This window comes from Anabrus simplex, chromosome 6, assembly GCF_040414725.1.
Source record: "Anabrus simplex isolate iqAnaSimp1 chromosome 6, ASM4041472v1, whole genome shotgun sequence".
NCBI lineage: Eukaryota > Metazoa > Arthropoda > Insecta > Orthoptera > Tettigoniidae > Anabrus > Anabrus simplex.
The window spans coordinates 72,122,847-72,146,922 of record NC_090270.1 but is presented as its reverse complement, the minus strand read 5'-3'; the positions used below and the strand labels follow the sequence as shown (position 1 = coordinate 72,146,922).

Here is a 24,076-nt window from a genome sequence, read left to right as displayed (position 1 = left end):
AAATAAAGTTCTTCTACTTCGCACCAGGGTGCATAGTCATAGTTTTTTGTAGAGACATCTATCAGAGAATGTCCACACTTCTTGATCGATAGAAAACAAAACAAGTTGAAATCCACACAGTATTGACAACTTTGTAAACACAAAATTTATGGTAGTGACATCTTCTGAGAAACTAGTGAGTTGATCCAGTTTTTAAATTTCAGAGTTTCTCCAGTAGCGGAGTACTTATTGGCGGAAGATTTAAAATTGCGGCGTAAAGGTGTACCACTCGGTACAATAATAATAATAATTATTATTATTATTATTATTATTTTATTAATATTATTATTATCTGGTGGTAATCTCAGTGCATCAGAATGATTTCGAAACTTTTGTATATATTATTGACATGACATAAAAGTCCGGCTCCATGGCTAAATGGTTAGCGTGCTGGCCTTTGGTCACAGGGGTCCCGGGTTCGAATCCCGGCAGGGTCGGGACTTTTAAACACCATTGGTTAATTTCCCTGGCACGGGGGCTGGGTGTATGTGTTGTCTTCATCATCATTTTATCCTCATCACGACGCGCAGGCCGCCTGGGGTCGTCAAATCAAAAGACCTGCACCTGGCAAGCCGAACCCGTCCTGGGATCTCATTTCATGATATAAAATACAACAATGTAAAGCAAAACATCGCCTTTGACACTCTTGCAAGCTTGAAAACGTGAGTTTCTTCACTCGCAGTCCCTCCTGCTGATCCTGCACGTTGAATAAAATGCTCTCGAAGTCACATCAAGGTCGTTATGGAGAGCGTGTTTACATTGAGACTGCATTGTTTACCCTCACAGGTATCGTGTATATAAAGATGGTATGTGATATAGAACATGGACACAGTTATGGCAGTGAGTTCATCAAACATGCTAAGCAAAACATAGAGGTAAGAGAATTGAGATATGTGTATACTATGCTTAACAGGATCAGGAAAGTGAATTGAATATATATATATATATATATATATATATATTGCTAGTTGCTTTACGTCGCACCGACACAGATAGGTCTTATGGCGACGATGGGACAGGAAAGGGCTAGGAATGGGAAGGAAGCGGCCGTGGCCTTAATTAAGGTACAGCCCCAGCATTTGCCTGGTGTTAAAATGGGAAACCACGGAAAACCATTTTCAGGGCTGCCGACAGAGTTGAAATATATTTAGCTGAATTTAACGTAATGAAAGCATAGAAATTCCGTTGAATAATCAATTACTGGTTATGTTGTATTCACAGTATGTGGGGCTAGATTTCGGACACTAATGTTCGGTAACTCGTTATGGTTGTATGAAGGCAATCTAGATGAATAGATTGATCTCCCTTTTAACTATTTTAGATTAATTTACTATTTTAAAATAGTTCAAAAATTAAAAATAGATGTTTTAAGTCAATCAACTCTGAAATAAATATCTAGTCCTTGCAGCTCGTTTCCAGCTTGGTAGTATTTACCTGGAACAGCCGACCTTTCCGTAACCAAGATTGTCAGCTCTTACTTTTCAGATGCCACGCACCACCGTTACTTTACATAGCAGCTACATGCACACAGGTTCGAAGAAAAGTCTTTTGACAATAGCTTTGTTCGTGGTACAGTCAGTAAATGCTGCATTCGCACATTCATTTTCGCGTTCACACTAGTGATCATTAGAATCCGACTCCTTGGCTGAATGATCAGTACGGGGAATTTTGTCACTCCAGGGTGTACTTGGCCGAATCTGCCAATACTCGTATCAAGGAACACCAACGAAATATTCGATTCAACCAACGGGACAAGTCAGCAGTAGCTGAACACGCCCTATCGGCGGGCCATAATGTCGTCTTCCAAGAAGTTCGAGCTCTTACCCACCTAGGATTATAGAGGAAGCTGTGGAAATACGTAAAAATCCTAACAAATGAAAGGGGGCACTGGCTATCAATTAAATAATACGTGGTTGCCAGCCATTAAGGATTTACGTAGGTAGTTCTCTTTCCTGTCCTTTCACTATTGTTATTTCATTTCGGTGTTTTTCAAATTCGCACTCTCCTCATCACCTGATAGTTCATTCCAGGCTAGGTGTACCATACTTCTATAACGTGTGTACACTTGTTATGACACCCTCTTTTCCCCACCACCACCGCCATTAATCCGGCCCACACTCATTTCCTCTGTTTCTTCTGCATATTTTCTTTCCATTCTTCAGTTGTATTCTACCCTGTGAGTTTCTCATTGCTCTTTATTTTATTTTATTATTTTTATTTCCATTTATTTCTTCTGCCACATTCGTCTGTGATTCGTCTGATGACCCTGCTGTTATTTCGCAACGCACATAGGATGGAACAAGAATCTTGGATAATGTCGTCACTTCCCACTCGGTAGGCCAGTATACAGTGAGACATCTAGTGACGAATGGGAGTACCACTCCTGCGCTGCGTTGCTCTAGCTAGAGCGACGTATAAAGTCGGCCGTGCTACAGACCAACGGTAAAGCATTTTTAAATTCAAACCTTCATTATTAGAGAAGTCTTCCAGTCTTCACCGTGAACAGCCGAGATTTTCTTCTGAAGTCACGGAGCGAAGTTCTCTGCGAAACGTAAAGAATTTCACTTTGTTTTCCTGACACGGCAAAAGCCCAAAGGCTGTATTTTCATGTCTACAATTTATGGGCCGTGAAAACATCATTCTAAACATTGTTTTAGTTGTTTTTCATTTTTTACGCTATGCAAATGTTGGGGCTGTAACTTAATTAAAGCCTTGGTGACCTTTTCCTTCTCAGTAGTAGCCCTTTCCTTTCACACCATCGCAAAAACATTTCTGAGTTACTGCCACGTTATAACAGTTGCAAATAATTGGTACTGTATTTTAATAACTTTATTACTTTTACGCAGCTTTGCTATACTACTATCATGACGAATAGAATATTCAGTGAGATCATTCACCGAGTTCAAGCGTGCTTCCGCAAGACGGCGCTAGTGCAGCCAATCACCAACGCTACACGGTCAGCTGTTTTAGTGGACGTTACACTGATAGCCTACGCAAATAACCAAATACAACATCCAGTTGTTTAGACTTATGAATAATACTCTCAGAGAAATATCCTTGGACTTTAATACGAGAACACACGAGAACACACGAGAGAAAATGGAACATTACGAAAAGCGAAAGCAATATTGTATTAAACATTTCGTGTCCTTAATCTATCCCTGTAGGAAATTAATCCTAGCTATGACTGATGAAAGATACATTTAGCTGACATTAAATTACGAGTTGCTTTCTTTAGTCGCCTTCTGAGAGACACAATTGGCTTTTGATCATCGGTAAGAGAACTAGACTGGCCGTGAATTTGACTACAACTAGGCTGACATTGAATACGACCGCTCAGTGTTGCCATCACTCTTCCTAATATGTGCCTTTCACAATATTTTACCTCAGTGGGTAGGTATTTCGATACATTTGGAAAAACATATGAGACACTGCTCCTCGTTTTAATTTCCAGCTCACACGAGGAAGTTCAACGTTTTTACCGTTCACAATGAAACAGTCCGCCTTTATAATTTATTAAATCTGCCGAGAAATGCAGGTCGCATGTTCTGCTTTTGGCCGACAATTACTTATCTTTCCGCGGAATAACTCTCGCCCACTTCGCAAACAAATTCTTTCCTTTTGGTGGTGTAAAAATTCGTCAACCATTACGCTTTCATCCGTAACCCAATGTACAACCAGGAACGAGACAATACGACATTTTCTCGAAATAATAGAAAACTAGTTTATTGCACGCATAAAGCATTGCGCAGGTATTAATACAGATTTTAGGAAGGTATCAAAATAAACAAATTCCCTGATAGGCGTTCAAATTGTTACCATGACTGCACGCACGCTATTACCTTCGTCGACAATTCGGCGCATGCGATGTTGTAGCTGGTTCATTGCGACTGTAGCGCCGCACTCCGGTGGGGCTACCAACGACAATATTAAGAGAGCGGAGTGATCACACTAGGTATTCTATTCGTCATACTACTACAGTCAGTAAGTTCGTGGACTGGCGCCTACAGTGTAGGCAACAACTCAGTTCAAGGATTATTATGTTTATTATACCTGCCTTTTCACGTCGTCTCCCTGTCTGTTGATCCGGGCGATTTCGACTTGATCATTTCAGACGTTTCGCTACCAAATTTTTGGCAGGACTTAAAATTTGCCCTTTGCTCAAACTATGACATTCTCAAGTTCCGCCGCTGAAATTCAATTACCCTTCACAGCAGAGACCGTAGTTCTGCTTATACTGTATGCCTCTTGCTGGGACTGGCGAACAACTGTCACGGCAACATCCTGTGGTTCAAACTCTCAGATACAGTGCAGCACAGCGACACTAGACGGCCAGTCCACGAACTTAATGACTCTAATACGTATTTCTGTGATGATATTCTTTAATAATAAAGAAATTGTAATTTCTGTCAACATTGCTTGCTGTTTTTCAGAAAAGGATGCGGACTGCCCGGTATACTCTATGTATATTAGCAACCCTGACTTTGCTGCAGATCACAGCTTCAATCGTCTGTAACAAGGAGCAGTCTCCTCTGGTGTGGACTGGCGGTATTTTCCATTGGCCGTGCCCCATCACAAAGAGCCTCTTCCAATCTTCAGGACGTTACATTGCCAAGAACGTGATCGCCACTAGAGCTCAGATGCACGACGATGTAGCCTTCCTCGCTCTACCCAGGTTTAAGAGTGGGATTCCTGCCACACTCGCTAAAGTATCCTTGAAGGCTCCGACCTGCCAGGCCGTCCTCGAACCCTACCCCTGCTGGAGCCTTCAGGAGGAAGGCAACTGCAACGCACTTCAGTCTGTGGTGGACATTTTCTTAGACTCTAATGAGGTGCTCTGGGTTTTGGATGTCGGCATCACCAAGTTCCTAGAAGAACCTATTCGCCGGTGCCCTCCTAAAGTGGTCGGCATTGACATTAAGACTGGGAAGATCGCGAAAGTGATTGATCTATCCCCCTTAGTGTGCCCAGCCAGTCGTCTTCAGTATCTAGTAGTAGACTATTCCCCAGATGGAAACTGCTTTCTGTACATTAGCGACGCTGCGACTCGATCTATCCTGGTTTTTAATATATCCACAGGTCGAGGATTTCGTGTGGTGCTTCCTCTAGCTGTAGCTCTAGGCAGTAGTATACGTGATGTCCTGTACATTGCCCTAGTAGTCAGAAGTTCTGGTGTTTATCTGTACTTTACATACTTGTCTGGAAAACACATGTTCGCTATCAAGGTCGAGTTTTTGAGGAGTGGTTCCTGCGCAGGAAAGATTTTAGATATAGGTCTTAAACACGATAGAATGGTCATCTTGGGGACCGACAATGGAAGTGCAATCTTCTTCCGCTTGGAAGGTAGACCTGAGGTGTACAGGTGGGATACCAATAAGGGTATGAAAGTGGAGAATTTCGACGTTGTGCACAGTGGTTCTGAGTGTTTTCTTGCAACCCATGCACTTGCTGATTATAAACATGGACGAATGCGAATTTTAGAAAGCAATTTTCCCGATTATATTCAAAATAAAGTTGGATGTGGGGCCGTGCAATACCTCATAGTAATGCAAACCTGTCGATAATAGAAAAAATTATCTTCCGCAGGGTGAGTGCCAAAATATCGAATATGATGTCGAAAACTTTAGTAGCTATAATTAGACCTCGGATTTTAGGCAAAGCCTATTTTGTTCCTAGAGAGATAACTTTAAATGAAGTTCTATTTACAAGTTTCATGTACATTATATATAAGGTTGAAAACTGTAATCTTATAGTGCCTAAAATGCCTAAATTGACATAAAAACCTATATTTGCCTATTTTTATCCCTAAGCTTATTAAAAATGTTTTTAATTTGTTCCGAGAAACTGAAATATTTGCCGACTCGACTTGATTATCTTGAACAGTCATTATCATCATGATGATCATCATCATCGGTTATCTGCCTATCAGCAGGTTTTCGCATGCATTTTCGAAGCCGATCTGTCTTCTGCGGTTCGATCCTAGCTCAGTCCGGTGGTATTTGAAAGTGCTCAAATACGTCAGTCTCGTGTCGGTAGATTTACTGGCACGTAAAAGAACACCTGAGGGACTAAATTCTGGCACCTCGGCATCTCCGAAAACCGTAAAAACGTAGTTAGTGGGACGTAAAGCCAATAACATTATTATTGTCTTCTGCCATCCTTTGAGTCTTCCAGTATCTTCCATTAATTTTCACACTGTCCATCATCTGATACCTCCTTCTTCCTGCAACTTTTCCTTCCATTGCCTGTATTAATAAACATTTCCTTCGTAAACTGGCCTAACCAATTATTCTTTCTGTTTTAAATGGTTTCCAAGCATCGTCGTCATTTCTTCACCTACTATTTCCAATACTACTTCATTCCTTAATTTGTCTTTCCAGTTGATCTTTTCCATTTTTCTCCACACCCACATTTCAAAAGATTTCAATCATCTTTTTACCTCTCTTCTCAGAGTCCAAGTCTCAGGCCCATAAAGAGCAAAGCTCCATATAAAGCACTTCACAAACTCACTCATCCGTACCCTTTGCTTCATGTACGCTTCCTTGGCCATTGCGATTCTGCTCTTCACCTCATCACTTCTGATTGTGCTTCCTAAATATCTAAATGCACTATATACTTGGATTACTTTTCAAACAAACTCCTGAAATCGGGAAACTGTAAATCATAACCCCGGGAAGTCCTTAAGGACCTCGCGCAGTGCACGCCCCTAGTTGTGTCCTGAATATTCACACTGGCTAAAAGATAAACTCGTGTCCTCATCCCGAGGCGATGCAGTTCTTTTCAGGCACACCCCCAATGGAAGTGAGCTGCATGTATCATTTCAACCGCATACTAGCTCTCCTCCCATTTTTACATTTCTGACAGTACCGGGAACCGAAGCCGGGCCCCCGAGAACGGCTGCTAATAACACTGACCGTTACACTACGAAGGCGGACATTGAGCTGCTGACAGGTTCCAAGTCGTCTTTAATTAAACAGTGATTACAGGAGTTTCCCCATTTCACAGTGGATGGTAAAATTACATTTTGTGACGTTGGTTGCAAAGAGGTGAGGGAAATTTGTTTGATATTTCCCCCTAAAGAATTATCATTTTTTTACAACTTGCTTTACGTCGTGCGGACACAGATAGGTTTTATGGCGACGATTGGACAGGAAAGGGCTAGGAGTAGGAAGGAAACGGCAATTTACGTACAGCCCCCGCATTTGCCTGGTGTGAAAATAGGAAACCTCGGAAAACCATCTTCAGGACTGCCAACAGTGGGGTTCGAACTCGCTGTCTCCCGGATGCGATTTCACAACTGCGCGCCCCTAACCGCGCGGCTAACTCACCCAGTCATCAATTTAGCAATATAAACACGGTATTTTAATTTATAAATGTGTGTTAAAATACGTAAAATTGGAGCTGCCTAAAATATTTTAGAACCTATATTTTCACATCTTAGATGTGAAGCTTCCACGGCGTATAGAATTATTTAGTTATTTTTCCGGGTTGAACCGTGTTGTTGTTGTTGTTTTCTGTACATTACGTACGGTTTGCCGACGTTTCGAATACTTTGATTTGATGTGATTGCTGCCTAGGAGACGGATTACCTCGGATCGAGTAGGGATACTTCAGTCGCCTTGCAACGTCGTCAAACTGTACGTAATGCACAGAAAACAACAACAACACGGTTCAACCCGTAAAAATAACTAAACTATTTTTTTTCACATTTAAGATCCTATTTTAGGCACCTAAAATAAAGTGTTTAGCACCTAAAAGTTCGAGGTCTAGCTATAATGTGCACAGATATATGAATACAACATGCCAATCCAGTGGCAAAATGGATAATATTCACTGTTAAATAGAACGTATCAAACCCATATTAACATCGTTAGGAAGAGACTAATATTTTAAGGTGCATCGTTTGTTCTTAATCGAAGCCAATTTCTCATGGAAGTCCGGCTCCATGGCTAAGTGGTTAGCGTGCTGGTCTTTGGTCACAGGGGTCCCGGGTTCGGTTCCCAGCGGGCTGGGGAATTTTAACCATAACTGGTTAATTCCCTTGGCACGGGGAATGGGTGTATGTGTCGTCTACATCATCATTTCATCCTCATTACGATGCGCAGGTCGCCTACGGGTGTCAAATCAAAAGATCTGCATCTGGCGATCCGAACTTGTCCGCGGACACTCCCCACACTAAAACCCTTATGCCATTTCATTTCTCATGGAAAACCAAATAAATCTTATGACGAACCTATCCCACTTGAGACTGCCGACACAATGTTATCGATATTGTTGAAAACCATATTATGCAATGTCCAGTTGCATGTGGAATATATGTTCACAGTATAGTGATGGGAAATTTATCTCTTTTTTTTTTGGCTATTGGCTTTACGTCGCACCGACACAGATATGTCTTATGGCGACGATGGGACAGGAAAGGGCTAGGACCGGGAAGGAAGCAGCCGTGGCCTTAATTAAGGTACAGCCCCAGCATTTGTCTAGTGTGAAAATGGGAAACCACGGAAAACCATCTTCAGGGCTGCCGACAGTGGGGTTCGAACCCACTATCTCCCGAATACTGGATACTGGCCGCACTTAAGCGACTGCAGCTATCGAGCTCGGTGAAAATTTATCTTTGAGTGGTACAAAACATATCTACCTCTGACTACGAAGACACAGGATTTAAATTTCAGAAAGCGGTCCGAGGATAGCGATTCAATATGTGTTCTTCAAGACTGATCACTAGAGGACATATGTTCAGGTACACAAAGTTGTCAAAGCAGGCAATATACGTAAAAAAAAATTGGCGTCAGACTCCTTGGGTGAATGGTCATCGTTGAGGCCTTTGGTACAGAGGACTCCGGGTTTGATTCCTGGCCGGGTCGGGAATTTTAATTGCATGTGAATGATTCTTCTCCCTCGGGGACTGAGTGTTTGTGTTTGTCCCAGCATTTCTCTTCTTCATATTCAGACAATACACCACACTACCAAACAGCATAGAAACACACAATAGTGGTTACATCTTTCCACATAGATTTGGCGTCAGGAAGGATATCTGGCCGTAAAACAGGGCCAAATCACCATATGTATGGCACAGTTCGCACTAGCCACCCCACAGGTGTGGTAAAAGCGGTATAAGAAGAATATACGTAAAATAGGCACTTCAGATTTAAAAAGAGGCCATTTAAGAACAATATCAATATTCATGTAGGCCTATACGGTACTTTCATAAGAACTTAACAATCAACAATTGTATAGTTGTCCGCAAATGAATGTTGTGTTAAAATATTTATTTTTGTGTTTCACTGGTTTTTTTTTTCTTTTCACAACCTTTACACAACAAAAACTCCTCCGTCTCCGTACAATACATCAGCACCAAACCACGCAGGTTGCTGCTCAGTGGTCCAAATACTGCGTCCATCTCTCATTTCTCATCTCTCAGGTTTACAGAAGTAGTCTATAACAGACAGGCTATTTTAGAACAGAGACTCAGAGGAAATGGGTAATGTTGGTAAAAGATTAGCGATAGCCCCCATGTACTATTTACCAGCCATTAGGAGGTACAGATAGCCTTGGGAATTCTGAGAATATCTTTGTATTTACAAGGCTGGAGAACTTGTGATCTGCTGATCTCTCACCATCATCATTGCTGGCGATGAATATTTTATTCCTATATGGGAGAATATTAGAATAGTATACAGAGTGTCCTTAAAAAAAGGTTCGAATATTTACAGAGGAGGAAGAACGCAACAAACGAAGGAAAGTATGTCCTATAAACATTGGTCACAAACTCAGTATCTTCGGAGTTATGATCCACTACTACTACTATCATGATCACGATGTTCCAGTAATTTACGCAAGGTTGTATGCAAGAAAAGGCGGAAATACGTTCCTACCTACACATTGGCCGTAAACCTACTAGTGTGTTGTGTTATGAACATATTATGATGGGGCATCGGCCATTTTATCGTAGGATTAGGCGACAATTAACACAGGTCTTCTATGAGTGATGGATTGGTCAGGGAGGGCCAATCCCTTGGCCTACACGTTCGCCTGACCTTAACCCTTTAGTTTTTTTAGGTTTGGTGACATGTAAATTCCATGGTGTATGTGGTCCCCTTAAATAATGTGGATGCACTACGACAGGGCCTCTCAAAGGCCCAAAATCTCACACGTGTAAACCGAGGCGCAGAGGTTTTGTGCACCGTGCATCGGCCTGACTTGACTCGGTTCGGACCAGCGTTTTGACTCGGGGCGACTCGGCTAAGCTCGGCTCGACTCTGCTCGGATCGTGGAGCGCTGTAGAGCAAGTGAAGAAGGGGGAGACAGGCGAAGCGAGTGAGACAGGCGTAGGGAAAGAGAGAGACAGGAGTGGGTGTTTGCACTCTGGTCAACCTAGCGAAGTCGTCTTTCGCACGGTGCACCGAGCAATGCTCCGGTGCATGCCCTACGCTTCGAGAACGCGTACTCATTGCTTATATTGCAATTCAGCAATAGCCAAGGATGTTCCAACGAATTCGTGATTCCATGAGACGTAGGGTGGAAGGCTGTATTGCAATGGGTGCCGGTCACATCGAGTACATGTTGTGAAGAAGAGATCGAAGACATGGTGATCATTGATGGTAGTGGTAGCGCACCATAAGTCCGTCTGTGTACATTTTTTTTTTTTTTTTTTGCGAGTTGCTTTACGCCGCACCGACGCAGATAGGTCTTATGGCGACGGGTCAGGAAAGGGCTAGGAATGGGAAGGAAGCATCCGTGGCCTTAATTAAGGAACAGCCCCAGCATTTTCCTAGTGTGAAAATGGGAAACCACGGAAAACCATTTTCAGGGCTGCCGACAGTGGGGTTCGAACCCACTATCTCTCGAATACTGGATACTGACCGCACTTAAGCGACTGCAGCTATCGAGCGTGTGTTGCGTGCTGGCTACTCTGTACATATGAAACCTTTCTAAAGACACTCTGTACATACAGGGTTCGCTCCGAAACTGAACCATGCAAATAGAATGGGAAAAAGTGAATAATTATATCAATGTATTACTTTCAAAGGCTGAACGAGGCATCATTGGCTAAAACAGGCAAACTAGGCAAAATAAATTTGACCCTACTATTCTTTAAAATGTGCCAAAACATTTTTATTTCTATATAAATCTTTCATAACATATCAACCCATCAGAAACAAGTATTTCGCCAAACATCCCGCTCTATTGATTATGATTGCACACCTCATCGCCCTGAAAGGTTTACCGTTCCATTTCGAACTTGAGTTATATGGCGTATATTTTTCTGGTCAATGCAAGGGACCTCATCCCTGGTTCCCTGTTCATGGTGCGAGTTGAACGTCTGCTTTGATAATTGTGTGTACTCTGACAATGACTCTTATCTCCTACAGTTCATCGTCCTATTCAGAGTAACCACACAAATATGGGCAAACTTTCCATTATCAGCTAATGTTCTGTAATCATCTGACTCCTTGGCTGAATGGTCAGCATCGAGGCCTTTGATTCAGAGCGTCCCGGGTTCGATTACCGGCCAGGTCGGGGATTTTAATCGAATATGATTAATTCTTCTTGTATTTGTCCCGACACTCTCCTCTTCATGTCCAGACAACACATCGCAATACCAATCGCCACAGAAACACGCAATAGTGATTACATCCCACAAATACGTTTGGCGTCAGGAACTGTATCTGGCCGCAAAACACGGCCAAATCCACATGTTTGACCCCACAGGTGTGGAAAAAGAGATGGAAAAGGAATAAACAGAAGAAGAAGAAGCTACTTTTCTGTAATCCAGTTTAATTTTCTCGATCTCAAAATGGCATGTATTCCTCATTAAAGTACTGTGTGGTAAACTTCCCATTTTTCTCTGTTGCACTTCTGGACTTGGCGATGTTTTATGGCTGGATGCTATTCCCGACACCAACCTTATGTGGAAGTGTGAAATCAATATTGTGTGTTTGTGGTGGTTGGTACTGCGGTGTGGTGTGTTGAGCTGTGTGCATGTGAAGAGGTGAATTGAGAAAAACACAAACACACGTTCTCCAAGTCAGAGGAATTAACCACATGTAATAATAATCCCCGATACGGCCGGGAATCGAACCCAGTTCACTCCGATCCGAATACTACAACCTCAACCACTCCGCCATGAGCCGGGTTATAATGTGCTAATCTGTAACTTCTTCAAAAATGAACTTAGCCCCCCTTTAGTAGTGTAAGTCATGAGATATTATTTTATGCATGATAATCTTGAAACACTTACACATACAATATCTGATATTTCACAAAGAACTAAACTCGTTATGACTTCGCCTGAAAGTGTAAAACTAATCTGTGTGCAAATATTATGAATTTTAAGTATTGCATTTTAGATTTACACAGTTGAAACCAAACAGTCTCTAACGTCTTGCATTTCTGCTTCTGTACATCTCAGTCAAAATATGTTATCATATAATCATGTATATTTTTATACTTTGTAATAAAATAAATAAAGATTGTAGAAGTTTTTCGTTCTGTTCTGTATATCTCACCCTTTAATTGTATGACCTATTAGTTACCAAGCTGTTAGAATGCACACGAAGCAAAGAAGACCGTCATATGCCCTAAGGCCTTTGGGCCTGACTCACTCACTCGTTCCTTTCAGAAAATACCGAAGTGGGCTACGATAGTGTTGACAGTCACATGACCAAGTAATAATACAATAAAAATGTTATACAGATTTCATGTTGAATCTTCCATTATTAGCTCCCTGTGTCGATCAAAGGTAGAGCGTGGGATTCCGTATCCTAAGATGTCGCGTTCAAACCTGGTGGGGGACAGTAATGGCGACTGGGAATTAGAAGTGGGAGCGGGGGGGGGGGAGGGGCGCACAAACAAAAATTTATAGACTACAAACAGTACCCAGGTATGAGGGATATAGCGGTCGAAGAAAGGTTGTGGGTGGGGGGGGGGCGTATATATATCAAATCTGAAAAAAAATAGCTAGAAAATGGTAAGTTCTTTGATGCTCTCTGAGCGAATTTCGACAAGGAGGTAATAATAGATTTTTTTGAGATTTTGATTCTATACTATACAATAGAACTGTAAACGAATCAGAGAAGTAAGAGAGGATCTGAAGACATCACAAATAAGATAAAAAGATAAGATAAAAGATAAAATTGAATTCAAAATTAAAGAATACAAACCTCCGCTTTACCCTTACAAGAAACAAACCAACAACACACACATTTTCAACCGAGGAAAGGGCACGTAGATCGGAGCGTCTGAAGAAGTGCTGGGAGGACAACAAAGCCCGAATAATCCCTTCAAAGAGACCTGGACGATGGACTGACTAAAGTGATCCTATGTGGTCATGAAAGGAGGAGAAGAATAAGAAGAACTGTCACCAAAGGAACAACATAATTACACATGTATTACTGTACAATTTTAAGTACGGCATGATTATACAATTAAAAGCCGTTTAGTATTCGACTACGCACTAACAAACTAACAGACACTAAAGAGTCTGCCAGACATACGAACGTGCGTGGCAAGCGGGTGAATCATACCTAAGCGTCCATGACCCTGGCAACAATATATCCCTGCTACCCTTCCTCACAACACATACTATACGCCGTTGCGCGAGTCTCCAGTACTTGCTGTGGCGTTGTACGAATCGGTTAGTCACGAAGACCGGCATTTTATGCGTATTTCCACTACGAATTTTGTTAATAACTAAAAGTGAAGGAAAGAATTAGCTGGTAAGACAACAGGGTTTGTTAAAATTCCTTTTTAATCTTCCTCTTCTTAATCTGATTACCCTCCAGGGTCGGCGTTTCCTTCGGACTCAGTGAGGGATCCCACCTCTACCGCCTCAAGGGCAGTGTTCTAGAGCTTCAGCCTCTTGGTCGCGGGATACAGCTGGGGAGGATGACCAGTACCTCACCCAGGCGGCCTCACCTGCTATGCTGAACAGGGGCCTTGTGGGAGTTTGCGGAGATAGGAAGGGATAGACAAGAAAGAGGGAAGGAAGCGGCCGTGGCCTTAAATTAGGTACCATCCAGGCATTTGCCTGGAGGAGAAGTGGGAAACCACGGAAAACCACTTCCAGGATGGATGAGGAGGGAATCGAACTTACCTCTACTCAGTTGACCTCCCGAAGTTGAGCGGATCCCGTTCCAGCCCTCGTACCACTTTTCAAATTTCGTGGCAGAGCCGGAAATCGAACCCGGGCCTCCGGGGGTGGCAGCTAATCACACTAACCACTTCACCACAGAGGCGAACAATTCCTTTTTAATAATGCCTATAATTCCTAGTTTCATGTGGCTAAAATGGAATAAAAATGTAGTGTTCTCCACCCCCACCCCCACCCCCAGCCCCACCACCACCACCACCACCACCACCACCATCACCACCACCCCTCCCAGCACCACCCCCCACCCACCTTATCGCCGCCACTGGTGGAGGTAATAAAAATCTGGAATCTGGATGATAAGGAAATTTCATAACTTGTACCAACCAACCAACCCCATGGCACTACAGCCCTTGAAGGGCCTTGGCCTACCAAGAGACCGCTGCTCAGCCGGAAGGCCTGCAGATTACGAGGTGTCGTGTCGTCACCACGACGAAACCTCTCGGCCGTTATTCTTGGCTTTCGAGACCGGGGCCGCTATCTCACCGGCAGATAACTCCTCAATTCTAATCACGTAGGCTGAGTGGACCTCAGGTCCAGGTAAAAATCCCTGACCTGGCCGGGAATCGAACCGTGGGCCTCCGGGTAATAGGCAGGCACGGTACCCCTACACCACGGTGCTGGTAACTTATACCAACACTCAAAGAAATTCTCAGACACATTTAGGAAAAGACGTTTGATATTTTACGGACATAATCTGAGAATGAGTACTGAGAAACTGACCAAAATAATTATGAACCTTGCTATATCAATGAAATTAAAAAGACAATTGGTTGCTCGAAAACGGAAAAGATCTTCAGTAAATAGGCACAACAGATGGCAATGTATTAGACAGATCTAAGAAAATTAGTCGACAATTACCACTTTACACATGATCCAAGCACTACCAGCAACAAATCCTGGTCAGAAGATCGCAAGAAAAGCCACAGTGAAGATGAGATGTTGAGGGAAGGAAAAGACAACGACATCAGCTAAATACGTTCAATCGCGGTCCTTATTCGGGCATAAGGAAGAAAGAATTATTCTTAAAAGTTGCTTCACGTCGCACCGACGGCGACGAGGGGACAGGAAAGGGCTAGGAGTGGAAAGGAAGCGGCCGTGGCCTTAATCGAGATACATCCCCAGCATTTGCCTGGTGTGAAAATGGGAAACCACGGAAAACCATCTTCAGGACTGCCGACAGTGGGGTTCGAACCCACTATCTCCCGAATACTGGAAACTGGACGCATTTAAAAGACTGCAGCTATCAAGCTCGGTGAAATAATAATAATAATAATAATAATAATAATAATAATAATAATAATAATAATAATAATAATAATAATCGTATGGCCTCAGCTACTGTCTGCAAGCATTTTAATTTGACTGTGGAAAGCACTTCCCGAGAGGGTGCGTCCGCCGGATTATCGGCGGAGGCGATGGAGCACCACGACAGGCGAACGCCTGTCTGTGCAGCTTTATTGATAACATCAAGATACAGATCCAATACAAACGAATTATCATACAGGACAACTCCGCGGCCCGACTGAAGAGTGTATCGGGCCACAGAGCTGTCCGTGAACAATTGAACATGGTCAAAGAACTCTGCTTCCGGCTCTTGTAGAAGGTGGTGAACAGCAACCACTGCTGCAGCAGTCTCCGCGACGTGGATCGAGTGAGGTCGTTCAAAGGCCTGTGCCCAGGCGAGGTGAAGCTGCGGGCAGACGGCGGCAATTGACTGGGGGGTTGCGTCTGGGTAGATCCGGATGACCCTGCAATTGGTAGACATGCGGCGAGGTGTGGTGAGCAGGTCGGGGGTGAGCATTCGTCGAACCCAGAAGAATTCGCCTGCTAGGATGTGCTTGGCAGGAAAGACCGGCCACCCCATGACCCAACTGATCCATGAAAGGTAGCCAGCCGCCTGCTGTCGCTGAAGAGGGGTGTATGTATGGAGGTCGCGCACAATGAGGCGGGCGCGTCGCTGTGTCTGGTAATGGAGGGTGATCTCCTTGCTTGGGATGTCGATGGTCACGCCTAAATACGTGAGGATGGGAGTCGGGTGCAGCACCGACTTGGAATAGTTAACCGTGATGCCCAGGATGTGAGTCAAGAAGACCTCGATCTGGTGCATTAGCTCAGAAGTGAGATCGGGGGAGTGGATGAGCCAGTCGTCCAGATAAGGGATCATCTGGACTCCGAACTCCTGAAGAAGAAATTGCTGCACTGCTATGGCCCAGCGCTGCATGACGGATGGGGCCAGGCTATGCCCCCATCGGCAGGCGAGTCCAGCGATATCGACGCCCCCGATATAAGATGCCGTAGGGGTGTCGGGTATCGCGGGAAATGGGAATCTGATAGAAGCCTGATTTGAGGTCAAGCTTACAAGCCAGATGATCTGGCGGAATGGAGAGCGCCTGGGCTGGGCCTCGGAGAGAGAGAAAGGGGGTGCTGAATGAAGGGAGTCCAGGCGCTAAGGTCGTAAATGACCCGCGCCGCCCCGCATTCCTTGGGCACCAGGAATAGGGGAAAGGCAGACGAACACTCACCCTCATCGATGATATGATAGTCTAGAAGGTCTGCGACGACGTCATCCAACAGAGGCGACGGTTTGGTGGGGCGAAACAGAGTTGGAGCGTCCACTGGCTTGGGCAAGTAGACACCTCGGTCCAGGATGCGGGTAGCGTAGCGGCCCACTGGAGTGCCGGGATAAGGCACGGCGGCAGCAGCTGGTACCGCGACGAAGAGGTAGCGTTCCACCCGAGTTCGAGTGTTCGATGGCGGCTGGCCAGGTAGATGATGCGGCGGTGGCTCAGGCGGTAGACGAGGGCGCAGCCATGGTCCACTCCAGTCAGCTTGGCTGTCGTCGAGAAGCTCCTCGTCGTCTTCGATCGCCGGGGTGCCGGCGTTGGAACCCGGGGTGCCGGGTCGGGGCCCATCGCTGTCGTCGTCCATTACGTCCCATGGGGCTGAGCGGATGTCTGGTTGTCCGTTTTACTCTAGGCCTACTAGATGCCAAGGGGCTGCCTGGCTGAGGCGGTAAAGACGTGCTTGGTTCGCCCGGAAGGACGTGGGTTCGAATCCCTGTCAGGAAGTCGTAAACAATTTAAAAAACGAGATTTCCACTTCCAGAGGTGCACATGGCCCTGAGGTTCACTCAGTCTACACCAAAAATGAGTACCTGGTTAATTCCTGGCAGCAAAGGGGGCCGGGCGTAGAGCTAACGACTCTGCCCCATCACGCGCTGAGGTGCCGGATAGTGGAAGCCTTTACCTTCCACCCCTCCAAGGGCCATCATGGCCTGTACGGGGATGACTTTGCTTTTGCTACTAGATGGCAATGTAAACCGAATCTCTGTTGGGCGTCTATGGCTGAGTTTTAATTAATTTTGTCGGGTAAACACCACGCGTGTCACAAGAGATCTTCTTCTTCTTCTTCTTCTTCTTTATCTGTTTACCCTTCAGGGTTGGTTTTTTCCCTCGGACTCAGCGAGGGATCCCACCTCTACCGTCTCAAGGGCAGTGTCCTGGAACGTGAGATATTGGGTCGGGTGATACAACTGGGGAGGATGACCAGTACCTCACCCAGCCGGCCTCATCTACTATGCTGAACAGGGGCCTTTTGAGGGGATGGGAAGATTGGAAGGGATAGACAAGAACGAGGGAAGGAAGCGGCCATGGCCTTAAGTTAGGTACCATCCCGGCATTTGCCTGGAGGAGAAGTGGGAAACCACGGAAAACCACTTCCAGGATGGCTGAGGTGGGAATTGAACCTACCTCTACTCATTTGACCTCCCGAGGCTGAGTGGACCCCGTTCCAGCCCTCGTACCACTTGTCAAATTTCGTGGCAGAGCCGGGAATCGAACCTGGGCCTCTGGGGGTGGCAGGTAATCACACTAACCACTACAACACGGAGGCGAACAACCTTTCTTTTACAGCACATTATCGTCAACATTTATTTATTTATTTATTTACGTATTTATTTATTTATTTATTTATTTATTTATTTATTTATTTATTTATTTATTTATTTATTTATTTATTTATTTATTTATTTATTTATTTATTTATTTATGTAAAACTCTCTTTTCAACTTGGTATCAATTACAATGCAAAAGTATTAGTCAGACCTATAACTCAAGCCAAATTTTGTGTTCGATAAATATCCATTCTCCACAGTTGAGCACGGATTACCAGTACTTCCAGCAAACTATATACCAAGTTACTGCAAACGAGCTCTCTTGTTGAGTGAGGCCACTTCAATTCATCAAGGCATAATTCCTGTTTCTCCCCAATCTCAAGTATTGACGGGTTCAGAGCTTGCGGTATGCTGATACAGGGAGGGACTGCATTGTCTTCACCGTTAGAATTATTAGCCGTAGTCTGTCAGGAAGGCACAATCTCTCTCTGTACTGTAGTTTCAGGGGAAACCACTGGCAATTATTTATATCAATAAAGATTTTTATTTATAACTAAGGAAACACATGTCCGCCTCTGTGGTGTAGTGATGAGTGCGATTAGCTTCCGCCCCTGGAGGCGCGGGTTCTATTCCCGGCTCTGCCGCGAAATTTTAAAAGTATGAGGGCTGGAACGGGATACACTCAACCTCTGGAGGTCAAGTGAGTGGAGGGGGTTCGATTCCCACTTCAGCCATCCTCGAAGTGGTTTTCTGCGGTTTACCATCTCTCCTCCAGGCAAATTTCGGGATCGTAGGTTATGATCTTCATTTCCGTGTTGACGTTTAACTAATAAGATAGAGTTTGAGGGATTTTCCACCATTCAACACATTGTAAAATATATTAAATTATAAGAAGACCGATTTCGACTCCCTTGGAGTCATCATCAGTTCTTGTTGAAAATCAAATCAAGGGGAATCTGATCATCAATCATCATAATAAAAAATTATGTACCTAAAGGCGATTGCCTGCAAACAGATCAATGGGTGGCAAGACATTACCTTGAAATGTAATGTACACATGGCAAGCAGCACTTGGAACTTTTTTTTTTTTTTTTTTTTTTTTGCTAATTACTTTACGTCGCACCGACACAGATAGGTCTTATGGCGACGATGGGACAGGAAAGGGCTAGGAGTGGAAAGGAAGCGGCCGTGGCCTTAATTAAGGTACAGCCCCAGCATTTGCCTGGTGTGAAAATGGGAAACCACGGAAAACCATTTTCAGGGCTGCCGACAGTGGGGTTCGAACCTACTATCTCCCGAATACTGGATACTGGCCTCACTTAAGCGACTGCAGCTATCGAGCGCGGTGCACTTGGAACTTAAAAAGTTCTTAGTTCTAGCTTAAACTGTCATGTGTTCATGGACACGGAACACTGGAAACATATGCACTGGTTGAAAATATACACAAGTGTTTCATATCGTATGTGTATATATATATATATAACGGTTGTATTGTGAGCTCATAGGTAAGTCTCGAAGGAGCGATTTTTGCCAAGTAGAGACCTTTTTTAAGATACATAGCCCTCACTGTTTCTAGTGTTGCTAGGTTATCCGTCGATAGGTGTTCTCAGATAATGACTAAGGCGTATGTCATGATGGGGTCTGTTTGCACGTAGGCATTTTTTAAAATTTATTTGGCTTTAGATCAGTTACAGACCAAACAGCCACCTGGAGCACGTAGGCTTTTAACTCTTAGCAGCATGTTGTGGCTACTCCAACCACTACTCTTATACCTTCATATCTTCCACACAATATAAATACCATTTGTTTGAGCGCCAATTGCTTTTTTTTTTTTAAAGAAAAACAACAAAATTCGGTAAAGCATACCTCTTATATCAATTATCTCAAGGCGTGAGGTGATAAACTCACATATTTGGCAATATACAGGGATATGGATCAGGAAAATATTAAATTACTGTTGCATTTCCACAATTGAGGATTGTACATGGAACTGGAATCACTTATTATAATTAAAATAAAACTGAGTTTATGACTATAATTTACGTCACAATGAACAATCATTGACGTCTTTAATTTAACAAAAGAAATATATCGTGAGATTTGCGGTACTAATAAAAGGAAAATTTAATCTAAACAAAAAAAACTATTGGCATGAAGTGAGATGTGATATCGCCGCTGATTACATTCTTCTTCATGTTATTAATGCATAACATGTCTGATGCTTTAATTACCTGATGTCGGCATACACCGCTGTTGAACTTGAAATTCTTGGGAAAACCTCTGAGCTGAAGTCGGGAGCCGTCTGCTGTTATCTTCTTATTTTATAACAAGGAGTTGGCCTACATACCATGTACGCGTGTAGGGAGCTCCAATGTAATTACGTCCACTCAATATATTATAAGAAATTGGAAAATATTATTGAAACATCTTGTGAAGTCCATCCTCACAAGAAGATGATGTTTCTTTATCAGCATAGTACCCGTCTCTGCTCGGATACAACCACCACTTGTAGACTTCCTCGATTATTACTTCTTCAAACACAACTCTTAGCTCTGACCATCACACTAAGACCACTTCTTCCATTTGATACCTCTGACTGTTTCATATGATCTGCACAATATGAACTGAACGATATGATCTGAATAATATGAACTGAATACCTCTCCCCACCGTCGCCTCGACTTATATAACCTCGCGATGACGACTCCCTGTTCATCCCTTCCACTTCCACATACAGTAGCTGGCGAATACTGACACTTGGTCGCAATCACGTGCTCACGCACTGATGTCATCAGTCATGTGTCGTCTAAGCGTACCCAAGCGGATTGAGAATGACTATGCTGAATGCGTCACCGGGAAATCTATTTGCACAGTTAAACATAGCCTCGATTGCAAAATACTATGCCAGCTCATCTAGCCAGAGTTACAAGCCACAGCATGGCAATATGAAACCAACAAATCTCACTTACTACAATACAGAATAATTACAAATAAATTTTACTTAACCTATGATTAAATACAATAACATACGTGATACCTAATTATTACAGTCTAAATGATGAGAAACAGAATATATAAAATCTAATGAATCGGGATAATAATAATAATAATAATAATAATAATAATAATAATAATAATAATAATAATAATAATAATAAATACTGAATGGAATCTGTAACCCTGTTGTACGGTTACAATGTAAGTTATACGGAACACTCTGCCATTTGTTGAATATATTTGGAAGCAGTGAAAGTTTAGGGAATCAAAGAGTATCTAGCAGAAAATATTATTCTTCCGTGATCAGAGAAATTGTATACTCTCGTCCTTGACAGGTAGTAATTAAAAATGGCTGTATAAAATGACATTATTAAGGATGAAAATCAAATATCTGAATATTAATGAAAGTGTTAGTAGCTTAGCAACCTGCTAAGTACACAATGTATTGCGGGTTAGGGTAAGCCTTCACCTGCAATTACTGAAGTAATCATTTAATGATTTGATTTTATGATTACTCAAAGTTGGCTGAACTTAGAGACCTACCGATATTTCGTGATTCAGCGGCAAGTAATTCCGGAGAGAAACAAATATGAAGCAAATCGGTCCAGTAAAACGGACGGATGGATTTGCCGAAGCAGTTTGTAGTAAACTCTTAGACTATAGGACCGGACGAATTGGCCGTGCGGTTAGGGACACGCAGCTGTGAGCTTGCATCCGGGAGATAGTGGGTTCTGGCCCAACTGTCGGCAGCCATGAATATGGTTTTCCGTGGTTTTCCATTTTCACACAAGGCAAATATTGGGGTTTGTACCTTTATGAAGGCCACCGCCGCTTCCTTCCCACACCTAGGCCTTTCCTATTCCATCGCCGCCATAAGATCTATCTGTGTCTGTGCGACGTAAAGCCAGTTATTAAAAAAATGTATAATTCTGTTACCATACTGGATGTTTTCTTTTCCAGGTAGTTTATTAATTTATGAAGAGCCTGACAGTTGTAAATCAACTTAGTCGAAACTGGAAATAAATGGCTTCAGGTATCACACATAATGTTTAAGAAGCAATTGTAAGTACACCACAGCACTGCATCTTCAGGAAGTATGCATGCATAAAGCCTGGTGTACACATTGCCTTACAGCGATAGCAACGCATTGTATGTGGACTAGTGGTGAAAAGGTGAATTACGACTTTCTGCTTGCATGCGGACAGTATGCGCCGTGGTCATAGATAAAAGCCTTTCGAAAGGACTATTCCTATGACACACATTAGCTTAGGGAGATGGCATCGCATCATTTTTGCGGGCTAGTGGTGGAAAGGTGAATTACAACTTTCTTCCCGTACTTTTCTCATGACATTGTCCTAAAGAGATAACAGCGCATTCTATTTGACCTAGAGCGATAATAGGACATTCTATGTGGGATTGTGCAGTGCATTCTATTTCACAAGTCCCCGCCAATATCAGTTTATTATTACTACTACTACTAAAATGTTTTTATACCTTCCCTGAAGGGGGAGGCGGGCCTCTTAGACGGTGACGCCGTCTCTCAAACCGGGAGATTCGTTACGGTGAAGGACATGCACGGAGAAGGTGAGGAGATTGGCGGCCGTGGCCCATACTAGGAATTGTCTCGGCATTCCCATTAGTGCAGGAGAATGGAAAACCACGGAAAACCGTTGTCAGGATAGCCGACGGTTGGGGCCAGCCGTGAGGTCCAGCCCTGTCCCGTCTCCCGAATGCAGAGGCGTAGAACCACGGTAGTGCCATGGCCACCCCTCGTCTGCTCGGTTGGCCGGTCAGAGTGCAGAGCTGTTGGACCACGGACCAGCCGTGGCCACTTATAGGCCAAGACCCACTCTGCTTCTACTGACCCTCAGTTTATTGTTGACTGATGAAATGGCTGCTTGCGGTGGATGCGTTCTTAATGTAAGAGGTTTTGCACCTCTATTTACTAGTGCTTTTATTCTGCCGGGGTTGGTAACGAAATCTAATTCTCATCCACCACTTGCTCGACTTGGTCAGGTTTTCGTTCTGTTCTTGGCGAACTTTAACATTGTGATATGCGGAGTAATTGTGATGCTGTGTTGATTTTGTGCAATTTATTGTGAATATTGTTTCTGTCGGTGAGTGTCTGTGAGGTTGAGAAGAAGGTGCACTGCTGTGTACCTCTCTATTTCGGATGACACTATAAAAGCATGAAAATTGACGTTCCATAGTTTCCCTTCCGTGTGCGGTTTAAGGGAGAAATGGAAGCAAACTATTTCTAGGCAAGGTGATGTAGTAGGATCTCTTTAGGTACCTAGCAATTCTTCTCATAAAACAGATTTCAGTGTAAGCACATCAATCAAATTTCTTTCTGTTTTCATTGTGTACCCTGTTCACAAACAGGAAATGTCAAAAGCAGGAAGCGTCCAGCTCCCAAAAATGTTGTATTGCCATCAAAATTTAGTAAAAGTTCCGATTCAGATAAAGATGAATATACCATATCCTCATACGTCAGCCATAAACGAAAAAGGAGTACAAGTCTCGTTTCTATATCAAGGAAAGTCTACGAGTATCTCTGTTAAATCTAAAAAATATACGGATGAGAAAATTAAATACCAGATTGCAGAATATAATCTCAAAATTGAGAAGTAAGATACGGGTAATTAAATCAGAAAAACGTTTTACGGTATCTGAACTTGACCAAAAAGCAAACCAAATTGAAAAAGCATACTAAAATTGGTCATTTAGGAGCTTTATTCCTGTTAGAACGAATTTAATTTTCTTCTTCTTTCTTCATCCGTTTACCCTCCAGGGTCGGTTTTTCCCTCAGACTCAACGAGGGATCCCACCTCTACAGCTCAAGGGTAGTGTCCTGGAGCACAAGACTTTGGGTCGGGGGATACAGCTGGGGAGGATGACCAGTACCTCGCCCAGGCAGCCTCACCTGCTATGTTGAACAAGAGCCTTGTGGAGGGATGGGAAGATTGGAAAGGACAGGCAGGGAAGAGGGAAGG

The 24,076-nt window shown here is 43.4% G+C and overlaps 1 protein-coding gene across 1 annotated transcript; it reads left to right on the top strand.

The window, feature by feature from the left end:
• The first annotated feature begins 883 nt into the window (after positions 1-883).
• yellow-g2 (L-dopachrome tautomerase yellow-g2) lies at positions 884-10,464 on the top strand. Its single transcript, XM_068228265.1, has 2 exons — positions 884-914; positions 4,473-10,464. Exon 2 carries the CDS (start codon positions 4,479-4,481, stop codon positions 5,601-5,603), a length of 1,125 nt encoding a protein of 374 aa, XP_068084366.1. The 5' UTR covers positions 884-914; positions 4,473-4,478; the 3' UTR covers positions 5,604-10,464.
• The last annotated feature ends 13,612 nt before the right edge of the window (positions 10,465-24,076 follow it).

Excerpts from the sequence above, each read along its gene's own strand:
- yellow-g2 (XM_068228265.1), top strand. The coding sequence starts at position 4,479 with ATGCGGACTGCCCGGTATACTCTATGTATATTAGCAACCCTGACTTTG.